The following is a 12,343-nucleotide window of genomic DNA, read 5'->3' on the forward strand; positions in this document are numbered from 1 at the left end:
ACTTAATATTAATTTAATTGAATAAATTGTGAACATTTTCATATTTACATATATAACTAACAACATAATAATATGAATATGAACATATTATTTCAGTCGTGTGTGGTGTTTCGCTTAACACATACCCCCGTTTCAGACGGGGCACCGGTGTCGCACTCGTATATAAGAAGGAGGCCTTTATATTATGTTTATGAACGCCCCAAAGCTAATGAGTCAACGCGTGTCCGGTACACTTTTCCGTCGGCCGCTACATTCTCAAGCCACCGATACATTTGTTTATATTACCGCAGCCAGTTTTATGTTCTAATTTATATGCGAAATTATGCGTTGACTCATTAGCTCTGGGGCATTCATAAACATAATACAAAGGCCCCTTTATTCAAATACAAAGGCCTCCTGTCTGAAACGGGGGTTATACTTTTTGCATGAAACAGACACATCATTATTTCTTTACTCTTTTAAATAATCCGTAAAAACATTCTCTTACGGAGAAACATACATTGACGTTATATAATCAACAATTGGTATTATTGTCGTAACATGAAACTATGTATTCAAAAAACTAGTAGGTTATTGAAATTGTTTTGATTTATTCTATGTTGCATATAGTTAAAACAATAACGGTCTATTAAAAATATTTTATTTGACAAAACTGCCAAAAGTTCTTTACTTAAATCACACAATGACAATAATATATTGAAACAGTGTAGATTTTCTCTGTTATAGTATAAACAATTATAACATTTACTGATACCTATATAAAAAACTGCTTTTTAGAGTATAGATAAAAGAAAACCTTTTCTGCCACCACCAAATAAATCAATCGTAGTTTTGAAATTTGTAAGCATTTTTGTAACATAAATCTCTTAAGAATATTAAAGAAGAAAGAATAAATTAATCATTCAGCCAACACAGAAAAGACCCAACATGTGCAGCTTCAGTATTATTAAGCGTTGTGCCAATCACCTTTGTCCTTTGGATCATTCACTACTTCAACATGGCTGTTATCGATACACCTTTTCAAAGACATAGGTACATACAAGACCTAAAAGTTTTAACTGATAATAATTAAGGCGCCTTCAATATTATTAAAATATAAGGGTGGGGGGTGATATGTAAAGTTGTTAATCAACTATTTCAGCCATATTAAAGTTGAGTGATCAATTAATTTGATTATTCCAGGAAAAACCAGAAACGAAATTAGAGGGCACATACGAAACTGCTAATCCATTATAGAGCCAAGCTCCCCAAGATTGTCTTTCCGTGGATTCTATCCGAGCTTCTAACGTTCCGCATAAAGCTCTTCTATCGTGAGATCTTCCGGATCGTGCATCGCACAGTATTCTCTTACGACACTCCACATCGCAAGGGGGGCGTAATGAACTGTTCTTCCAATAATGCCTGAAATGATTAATATATTTGTTATCTTCCCCGTTAATACACTAAATTCCTCACCTATTGAATAATTTTTAACTTAATAAATGAGTGGTTAAGGAACAAAAAATTTTCCATTTTCGTAAAATGTTGGCAAGTCATTAAAAATATTACTACTATATCTTTATAATACATTATTATAGACTTGCCAACATTTTCAAAAATGGAAACTGCCATTTTTATTTCTAGTGAACTAAAATGTAAGTTATTACCATTTTATCGCGTAATATAACCTCCACCTAAGTAGAGTTATAATGGGTAAGCCTGTCAAATGTCAATGATCAGAACCCTAGGGGGTGAAACAACAGACTTCCAAAACCACCATGAAATAATAATGTTACACGAATGCATAGCAATTGGATTAAGCAAGTCTCCACGGTGGTGTGGTTATAGTACCAAATAAGTATAATGATAAAAAAGGAAAAGAAAATTACCATGTTCAATCCTAAGCAGAGCATAATATGGCACCTCATAGAATGGAGGTTGTATTAAAAGACCTTTTTTATATGACATTTTGTTAAAAAACATGCATTTTTGACCAGCCACGGTTGGAACCCGTGACAAATGATTTTGTATTTATCTTAAGATAGCTGCTCTATGAACTAAGCCATCGTGGGTGTGAATGCATTATAAAAAATAAATTAGTACAGATGTGCAGTATTAAACATAATATACCTATCGAAAATACTCACTTATAATATAAATTAAATAGATCTTCTTTCAATGTAATGTCATTAATAAATGTGTCCCAATCATTTGGTCTAAGAGATGGCATCTGATATGCAGCACGAGCGGAATAAAGCTTGTACCAAATTGGATAATCGTAGAGATTTGCTTCTTTTAAGTTCATTATCCATGTTTCATGATCAACGACCAACTGAAAAATGATAAACACAGGTATATTACAATGAAGTTTACCACAAGTACATATTTAGATGAATGGTCTACCAGATTTAAAAAAAAATTGATATTGAATATAAAATTACCCTTGTTGACTGATCATGATCTCCGTCGACATAATATATTCGATAGCCTGGATTTAAATCATAATACGGAGTGACTGATGGCCCGACATATGCGATGCTCGTAGCTCTCCCTGGAAATATAATCACATCATGAATATCAAAGGGTTTTGAACTATAGCTAGTGGGATTCATATGACTTAATGTATTACAGCACTTGATGGCGATTCCGCGACATCATTGGTATTGTTGAATCAGCAGACATTGAAAAAATAATGTTCTGTATGTATGGCTATAGACTCTTGATCTTTGACGTCCTATTTGTGATAATATTGTTTGCGATTTTACATGATTGTTCATCTAAATTCTAAATATTAATATTAATAGTACACACATTTCACCTAGTTTCAGGGTTTACCTTGACAATAACAGAAAATTAGTTATATTATGATTATTATGAATGTTCAAATAATCAAATTATTAGTTACCCTTGTCAGTAAAAGAATAGCAAACATTGATAGAAGATATTATCAGAATTACACATTTGGTATAAAAAAATTCTTACCTAAATCTTTTGGGTCATAAAACACTTCAAATTCATCGTAATGAGTGTGCCCGAAGAACTGAGCAGTAATAGTAGACTCATATCTATTTACAATGGCATAATAGTTTCGGCTCCAAACTTTGAGACAGTCTGAATGTCCGGGTGGTATGTGCCCGATAAGATGAACTTTCTCGGCATTGAACTCAGCCGATTGCAGTTCATAGATTAGCCACTGCAATTCTGTGGCGGGGTCAGTACTATTTAAAAGTAACCACCTAAATCAGAAAAATGATTCATTAGATAAATATATAAAACAATATTTTTTTAAGTTTCCTTAACCCATTCGCTGCGTCCAACGCAACTGGTGCGTTGCCCATAAGGTGGACATTAGATATAATTAGCATGTTATTTAAATGAGGTAATTTTTTTTGTCGATTTTTTTAGAAATTAGAAAATATGATTTTGATATGCACATTTTAGTCTAGTGAAAGTGTATCTTATACTAAAGTTACCAATTTTTGTTGTTGCAGTAATTCATATTTAGTGATATGAGCCTGAACCCTGGTCGCACCAAAACAGAGTAGAAAGCTCCTCTGCGAACAGTGTTGGAGACACCTGCTGGTAACCATTGTCGCCAATGGCGATCCAGCTCATCATATAACCAAGATATGCTCGACTCTTCCGATGATACATATGGTGGGGGGAAACTGTAAGAAAGAGAGATATTAATATCTCATATTCTCGTCTCTGTGAGAAAATTGAAAATCATGTAGTCAATGTTAACTCAATCAGATGGTCCACCAACCTGTTCACTGGTGCAGATTCATGATTTCCAAGTGCGGGAAAAATAGGAACTCCAGGGAACATGTCTGACATCTGCTTAACAGTATCCTGGAGTATCTTCAGGTTTTCTTCTTTGGTTTGATTCCAAACGTCATGAGGTGGTAAATCACCAGTCCACAGAATATAGTCAATATCCTTAAAATTAAAGAATTTAGTTTATATAAAAAAACTCTAATGCATATCACAATAGAAACTTGATTATAAATTTAAAAAAATAATAATTAGATAATTTAAAAAAACTAAATTAATTCTAAAAAGCTCATTCATTATATAATGATTGATGTATGGACAACCATGTAAGAATATTTTTTTTATGTTCAATCTAAAATTTCAAATTCTACTGATTATTTCGTGATACAGTAGTTTAATTCCGGTGTCGTTACACCGGATCGTTACATTATAAATTCACTTTATATTAAATTTTGTTTTGTTTTCACCCAATAAATTATTAAACGTTTCGAAAAAGTTTAAAAAAAACTTCGGACAGGTAGGTACTGCACTAAATTCTTGCCATAGAAAAATGTAATACAAATATTAGTCCATGCTCACAGTGTGTGTGTCGGCAATATGCTTCAGCATATGGTCAACAGTTCTTTTAGGAGTGTCGCATTTCCGATAGTCGCCCCATCGACCGGCGCCTCCTCCGGGGGTCGCAGCCGGCCCATTGGTCAGTCGACAGCACAGAGGCTCGTTACATTCAGCATTAGACCCTACAGAATTAGACAAATATTATTAGTCAATACAGCGATAGGTATTGAAGATTATAAATTCATGGTTGTTGTAAAAGTGATTAGTGTTATTGTAGGCATAGCAAGGTATAAAATATTACACTTTAATAATGTTGATTGTTTTAATCCATTGTAAAATTATAGGCATTTTTTAATTAAAATCTGTTTTATTGAAGACTGCATTCAATATGTTTCAGACACTTCGACAAAGTGATGTATTTTCGAAAAAAATAATGTGAGGTAGATGAAGTATAACATTCTAATGAATGAAGCATGAACATCAAAACTAAATTTTGGATTACTTATGATCTGAATCATAAATGAAGTTGGGAATATCCTTGATTCAAATTATTTCAAAGAAGGTAACCTTTTATTAACAGAATTTGAAAACTTCAGGTGGTGTAGTTTTAAAAAATTGTTCGGAAAAAAGACACTTCAATAGTTTAAGTACGATTTTTTCTAGTAAATCTAAGGTGTTTTCAAATTATGTAAATTTAATGAAATTTAACGATAGTCATATTCACCTTCAGCATAGTACGGGTCATAATGTGTATCCGAAATGTGTAACACTTTGAAAGTGGGAGCATTCGGTTGGGGAGCGTCAAGTGTTTTGATGGTAGGTTTGGGCATGGGAGGGAAAGAGACTTCCCACTCGTGGTACGGGTTGTAGACGTCGCCGCACGCATCTCCAATCACAAAACTGCACACCTCGTCGGGACCAATTGAAACTCTCTTCAGAACGTAGACCACCTCTCCCTGACAAGCGACATTAAGAAATTCTTAATTTTATTGTACTAAATCAGATTCAATTTATTAAAGTAAGTAACAGATTCATGTAACAAATAAAAACTGATTTACACACCCCAAAAAGTCGTGTGATTCCTTCACAGACTCTAGCTGACTGAATCTTAAGTGAGACGCAGAACTGGTAAATGGTTTTCTTAATCTCTTCTTTGCTTTTCCCTGTTCTGATATAATGCTGTAGAAGACCAGCGCCGGCCTTGCAAGCCGTGCATGACACTTTCGACATGACTGATGTTTCCACTTCATATGCCACCTGTGAAAATATTAAATTTAGAAAATATGTGCTAAACATATGAATTTCATTCTTATGATTTATATTTTATACAGCGCTCGAAATGGAAAAGTTTGCGAACCGGAGCGCTCGAAAATTTTCTGAGGATATTAACAAGGTTATCAAATTTTATGTGCAAGTATTTTATAAACACAAGGGTGCTAGATTTTTTGTTATATCTATGGCATATCTAGCTCAGACGGTCAAATTATTTTGTCCGTGAGACGGAGCGATAACTTTACAAATTTCACGAACCGAAACGGCGCTCTGGTGCGTTCCGGTCCATTTCGAGCCCTGATTTTATACCTAATGAATAAAAGGACACACTTCTACTGAGCATTTTGAGACCAGGATATATCAGTGGCGAAGAATCATTACTAAACGATTATTTAATGTTTACTTTTAATGTTTAAAAAGATTATTTTACATAATATTCAAGTACACTACATTATGCGTGTCTGTTTTAAATTACCACCACTTATAATATAGTCAGAGATATCGTCGCTGCAGGATTGGTTTGTCGAATAGACCAAATGTCAAATGTTCAGGAGATGAAAAAAAAATTCAGTATCCTCTATTTAAATACATGGAGGTATTTAAATTGTTGGTTTTATAGCATATGAATGCTTTATTCAATACAAAGTAATTCAAAGAAAAGGATGGTTCTGGTCCATTTAGATACTTACAAAAAATCTTTCTGCATTAAAAGGTCGATTTCGACAAAAACGGATATTCGACAAACCAATCCTATAGCAACGATATGTCGTTAACCAAATAAGTTGTGTCTAAAATATTGTATGTAAATTTACGACACCACCTAGCGGATAATTCATATTACACTATTAATTTGTGAGATTATAACAATATAAATGATTAAAGCAATCATGGGCCAACTGCGAATCGGAGATCTGGCCTTTTTTTTACGAACCGGAGCGCTCAATAATTTTTGAAAATATTTTCATATTTATGTAATAGTTGTAGGTATGTATTATATGGAAATATACCTGCCAAAGCTTAGATCGAGTAACTGTCTTTAAACTTGTGGCATGCAAGCTTAGGTCATTTTTTAATAATAAAATTCACAAAATGGAATGCAATCTTTAATTTTTCCACGAGACGGAGCAATAATGACGGGGCACGCTGCAGTGCGATCAGGTCCATTTCGAGCGCTGGCGCTCATGTATGGTTGTGTAATATTTTAGAATTACGTAATATCAATAGAAATATTATATTAGACTGTCAATGAGGTATCAACACTTTCTTTTGATACCAATATTTTTTTCAGTAATAAACAATACCTAAGTAGTATTTGATGACATTTGCAAACATTGATACTTTTTGACCGATACTTGGATACTTTTTCTTGCGGTCCTATAAATCTATTTGTTTAATTTTATTGATACTATTATTATTGGATAGGTTCATACCTCCGGACCAAAAAAGTTTGTTCTTGTCTGGTTTAAAAGCTACTAAACGAACTTACAACATGTAAAAAATAGTTTAATTTCACCCTTTTTATTTGATATAAAATTGTCATTTTTGTTCAGGTAAACATGTTCATTGTTTACCTTCGTCCAACAGTCACTCTTCGCCATTGGTGTATGTAGATATATATTGGTAGTTTCGCCACTAATTTCCGGCATTGGATAAAATTATAAATAGAGCCAATCATTGATTATAATTATAAAATTGGTACTAGTATTAGCGAAGGACGAGAATCATTAAAATCTTGAAGATTGAGAACTTAAAATACGAAAAGACGAAAGGGCTGACTAGAGGTTAACTGTGGAAGAAGCCAAGGCTTAATTTGGCAGCTCCACTATCGAAGAAGATACTATTTATAGTACCTACCTGCTTCAAATTAAACAATTTCAATGCCTTCTCAAAGAACTGTGGAAAGTTCGTTCCTCGTTCTCCGTCAAGTCCCCAGAGCATTCTCGTGTAATTCTTTCTGGCTCCTTCCAGCATCTTCATGGTGTCCGCATCGTTGGGATCCGGCGGGAGGGTATGATTGAATGCAGAGGGCTTGAGGAACGGGAGATCCGGCTGGGCGGGGGGACTCCATTTCCACGTGTCAGCTGGAGCAGTCCAATTCACGACAGCCCTCGGACTCGGAGAAAGTGGTCCCCATAATGGACTACCTGTAAATATACATCGATGAACAAAAATAGTATAAATAGTAGTTTAACCATTAGGTACATTTCTAACATACGAAAAATATTGCGTTCATTTTTACAATTGAAGATTATTAATATGATTATGAGTGTTTGTGATATTCTTGCTATTACATCAGCGGTGGCGAGTTTATGGCACGCGTATCACGTTTGGCACAAATGTAACTTTTGCTGGCATGGCAATATGAAAAAAAAACAAGAATTCCAGAACCATCAATTTTAAAGGGCACCGATCTAATATGAAGATCCTGCAAGGAGAATCAATATGGGAAAAAGCTGCCCAGGCGAAAAACAAAATAGGTACTAAAATCCATTTATTTATATCAAGGTGAAGAATTATATAATATTTCTTCACCTTGATACGCCATCCAATATTACAATTATTTGTATAGTTTTTTTGCCATCCAAGCATAACAATGTTTGCCATCGCTGATCTATATATACCTTGATATAAAAATACGCAGGCTCATTAAAGCGTAAAACAAATGAAATTGATGACCCCTTTCACTAGTCTGATAGACAATTTGCGTTATTTAATGAGTAAGTTTTTGAGAAAGTGTGTTGGTTATATTTTAGTCTTTTGTAGATTATAATAATTTATAACATAAATATTTTCCTGTGGTTTGCGCGATACGCCACTGCTTTTGTAGTTCAAAAATTCGTTACTAAAAAAGCATCCGGGTACAGTGTGGGCCATGCTTAACAGCATACTCAAATTCAAAGAAATAAAAGTCTTGTAAAAAAAATATACAATAAAAATAACCGACCATGAATCACTCGCGGTGTCCAACAATGTAGATTGTATTTACCTGTAATAAATTGTATATCACGTGTGATACTTTCAGCTATCGTAAATAAGATATTAGTCCAAGTCCTGTGGCATCTCATCTCCATCTCACTTCACCCGAGATGAGGCTGACCTACATCTTGAGGAATTTAAATCTTTGTTTTCGAAGAAACTGATTTTACCACGCGAAAATAAAAATTAACCAGCAAGTGGTGTTTATTTGCGATATCTTACTTTTACCTACTTGTAATTGACTACGCGTAACGGTTTCTTTCAACAATGTATACCCACATTTTAATTTAAACGTAGCTATACATATTATGCAAACCGAGCAGGCTAGGGAGAAGAGTAGTCACTGGTGGAGTCGAAGTGAGGAGGTGACGAGAACGTGCTGCTTCCAAATGAAGCAGCATCATCAAGACATTGAATTAACAATCACCATCTTAATGACACAAATGATATGGAGAAATATTATTTCCATATCCACTGAGTATCTATATAATCTATATAATATAATGATATATTCGATAGGAAGTCACTAATCCATAATCAAAATTTAAAAAAAAACAACACAGTCCACAAAAAAGAAAGACATGCGAAAGCCAGTCGTCTTAGACCAAGATTTTGACGGCATTTTTTGTTAGACCATTAAACGTAAGGATTACAGAGCCTCCTGAATGATCTCAAAAAATACCAATATTGAATGCTCGTTACGTATACGTGACCAAATTACATATTATTTAACATTTGCATTAATTCGTAGTACATGACAGAGGTGACAGTGGTGCAGCGCTCGAAATGGAAAAATTTACGAACCAGAGCGCTCGACAGTTTTCTGAAGATTTTTACATAGTAAAGATATCAAAGTTTATGTGTTTTTTTTATAAAAATAAGTGTGTTAGATTTTCTATTATATGTCCTATCCAGCTCAGTCGGTCAAATTATTTATTCCACGAGACGGAGCGATAATTTTACCGATTTCACGAACAGGAACGGCGCTCCGGTGCGTTCCGGTCCATTTCGAGCCCTGTAAGTGGTGAATATTCTAGAACAGTTTTTTTCCCAAATGGTTTCCGCGAGAGCTGCTGGTTTTTTTTAAAGATATGATTATGTAAAAAGGTTCGAAAAAGATTAGCAAAAATATTTAAAACTATGTTACCACTCGACCCTGCTTTTACATTCAGAAATTGGGTGGTAGGTAACATGAAGTAAAACCGTCGTTAGAATTATATAAACTGCGGCAAAAGCTGTTATTGGGATATTTTTTGGATCATATATTTCTATCTTCGTGGTTGTCCAAAATTGCATATGTTGCCGAAATATAAGTTAAGTAAGTAGGTATGTCATGTATTTTTATCGCTATCGCAAAATAGTATGTAACCATTTTAGACGCGAAAAATAAAATATTTTTACTATCACGTATGTTGCAATTTGTTATCTCAGTTGTGGATAAAAAATAAGATTTTTGTTGGGTTTTCTTGAAGAATCCTAACTTGAACTCGAAGAAATTCGTAGAGAGATTATTTAGGTGCTACGGCAGCTAACATAATATTAATGAAGGCATCTGTAAATGTTACAATCCTCAGATATGAACAATCTGACAAAATTAAGAAACAGAACGTGATTTGCTAATATGTATACTTACTACATATCGTGGGTATTCTGCGAAAAAGCACTAAGTCAAAATTTTGCTGTTTTGACTTAATGATGAGGTAATCTTATTAAGAGTACGCTCTATAGTCTACAAAAACACACACAGTCATATCTATAAAACTGGCGAAGATAATTTATGTTATAAGTCAAAAAGACATACATCTATCCAGAGAAAAAGCACTAAATGGACTTAGTGCATTTGCTTCTCTCATTCTCAGGCTATATTCACACAATTCTGCGTGCGAAGCTGCACTAAGTTATACTCAAAGCAATATCGCAGAAAGGAATTTGCCTTTTATATATATAAAAAAAGTTAACACCGTCCAAACTTTCAAACTCGATTATCTCAAAACTAGTATTTTTGACTTAATGCTTATTCGCAGAATACCCACGATATTAGATATCTAATATACGTCATTACAAAGAATAAATAAATAAAGTATAAATAATATAATATACAGTATAAATATAATGTCACTATTTTCTTTTAAAAATATTCTATCTATGCCATCTATTTACACGAGGCTATTATTATAATTTATTCCAGCATTGCTCATTCGATGAGATTCAATAAGCTACGACATAAAACTTAGAAATACCTAATCACAAGTCATTAGACCAATTATTTGATTAAAAGATAGATTTTCTTAGTAACTTATCGTAACAATTGTGATACCTAAGTACATAAATATGATAAACTACCCTCGGTAGCCGCCAATAGCAATATTCAGTGACCCAGGGGTTGACTTTCGGCATCTTCAGCCCATAAATATATATAATATGCACAATAGATAGCATAAAACATTTTTAATTAAGTACAATAATTATAATTAATTCTGTTTTAAAATATTCACATTATTTATTGGATACACGTAAAAACCTGAAAATATCATAAAATAAGATGATGATATTAATAGAAAGACTAGTAGGTAATTAACTCAGATCAAAACAGAGCTTACAATTAATTTTCATTTTTTTAAATACACTTATATACTTTTTATATAGATACTTATCTCTTAAAAGTATGTATGTTATTGCTATATTCTTTAATCTTTAGACTAATTCCTCGTAAACGGCATCATTTCTGTAGAAATAAATTTTCTAAAAGGTGTATTTATTCCCAGACTTGCTTTTTAAACAAGGAATAATTTTCTTGTGAATACACTAAATTAATAAGAAAAGAATAGTTGAATAGATAAAACGATTCAACCTGAAAGAGTATTAAAAACAGGCACTTTTTATGTCTGAATGCGGCACTGTTTGTAAAAATTACGAGATCGACTTGTAGGCAATTTTATGCATACACCGTATGCATACACATCCTTTATTGCTTTGATTTCATAAATTTAGGATACATTTCTATAGAAGAAGGTTTTTACAACATCTTTGCATTACCTATACCTACTGAATTTCCTCACATGCAATGCCGCAACGGTTTCCGTGACAATTTCACACTCCAATCACTTAAGTTAAAGGCCATAGACGATAATTAATTAGATAAACATAGACATCAAGATCTGATGAAGAAAGAAAGATTGCGTGTAGCGGGCAAGTGCTATGCCCGAGTTATTAGCAAGCGAGCTAATTCCTAACCGAACATCTCGTGAAAGTTAACACTTCAAAACACCTGTCTATTACGTATACTCAATGGTCAGCACAACATTATTGAATGTTCGATTGTCTTAAAAATCTATACATTATATTGTATGCATCTACTAATGATAATGGATGACCATACCATACCAGGGGATTTATTTAAGGTATACATTATCTAAACAAAAGAATTAGCATACTCTAAGGAAGGAAGAAACTAATTTTACTCATGGCTAATATTGCATACTTAGATTTAGTATATTTGTTAACTTGGCTAAAATTTATCATAAAACATCAGAAAATAAAATAGAGGAATCTTAAATTTTCATTGGCGGCCACGGTAAATTTTCTATGAGTCCATCAATATACAGTATACAGCGCTCGAAATGGAAAACTTTACGAACCGAAACGCTCGATAATATTCCAAAAATATTAACATATTTAACTAATTTAATAAAAATTTATGCTAGATTTTTTGTTGTATGTCCCACCTAGCGCAGACGGTTAAATTATTTTAGCGATAATCCGGTGCGCTTCCGTCCATTTAAAG

At 33.4% G+C, this 12,343-nt stretch overlaps 1 protein-coding gene across 4 annotated transcripts in view; it reads right to left on the reverse strand.

Annotated features, from left to right (window-relative positions):
* Positions 1-12,343, reverse strand: part of LOC147072170 (sphingomyelin phosphodiesterase) — a 59,373-nt gene that overhangs the window by 8,018 nt on the left and 39,012 nt on the right. For 3 of the 4 annotated variants that reach the window (XR_015070669.1, XM_085947388.1, XM_085947390.1), the window contains exons 3-12: positions 7,438-7,727; positions 5,374-5,568; positions 5,036-5,267; positions 4,333-4,493; positions 3,746-3,918; positions 3,453-3,647; positions 2,962-3,215; positions 2,421-2,530; positions 2,127-2,311; positions 1,216-1,401 (exon numbers count right to left, since the gene is read on the reverse strand). Coding sequence is in view for 3 of the 4 variants with exons in the window: in XM_085947388.1 (XP_085803514.1) it covers positions 1,216-1,401; positions 2,127-2,311; positions 2,421-2,530; positions 2,962-3,215; positions 3,453-3,647; positions 3,746-3,918; positions 4,333-4,493; positions 5,036-5,267; positions 5,374-5,568; positions 7,438-7,727 (1,981 nt within the window). In the remaining variant the exon portion in view is untranslated. The remainder of the gene's footprint in view (positions 1-1,215; positions 1,402-2,126; positions 2,312-2,420; positions 2,531-2,961; positions 3,216-3,452; positions 3,648-3,745; positions 3,919-4,332; positions 4,494-5,035; positions 5,268-5,373; positions 5,569-7,437; positions 7,728-12,343) is intronic. The other variant, XM_085947389.1, reaches the window with a different exon arrangement.

The sequence above is a fragment of the Rhyacophila brunnea genome, unplaced genomic scaffold, assembly GCF_057557595.1.
Source record: "Rhyacophila brunnea isolate RB1 unplaced genomic scaffold, BYU_Rbru_1.0 scaffold_2, whole genome shotgun sequence".
In the NCBI taxonomy this organism is placed as follows: Eukaryota; Metazoa; Arthropoda; class Insecta; order Trichoptera; family Rhyacophilidae; genus Rhyacophila; species Rhyacophila brunnea.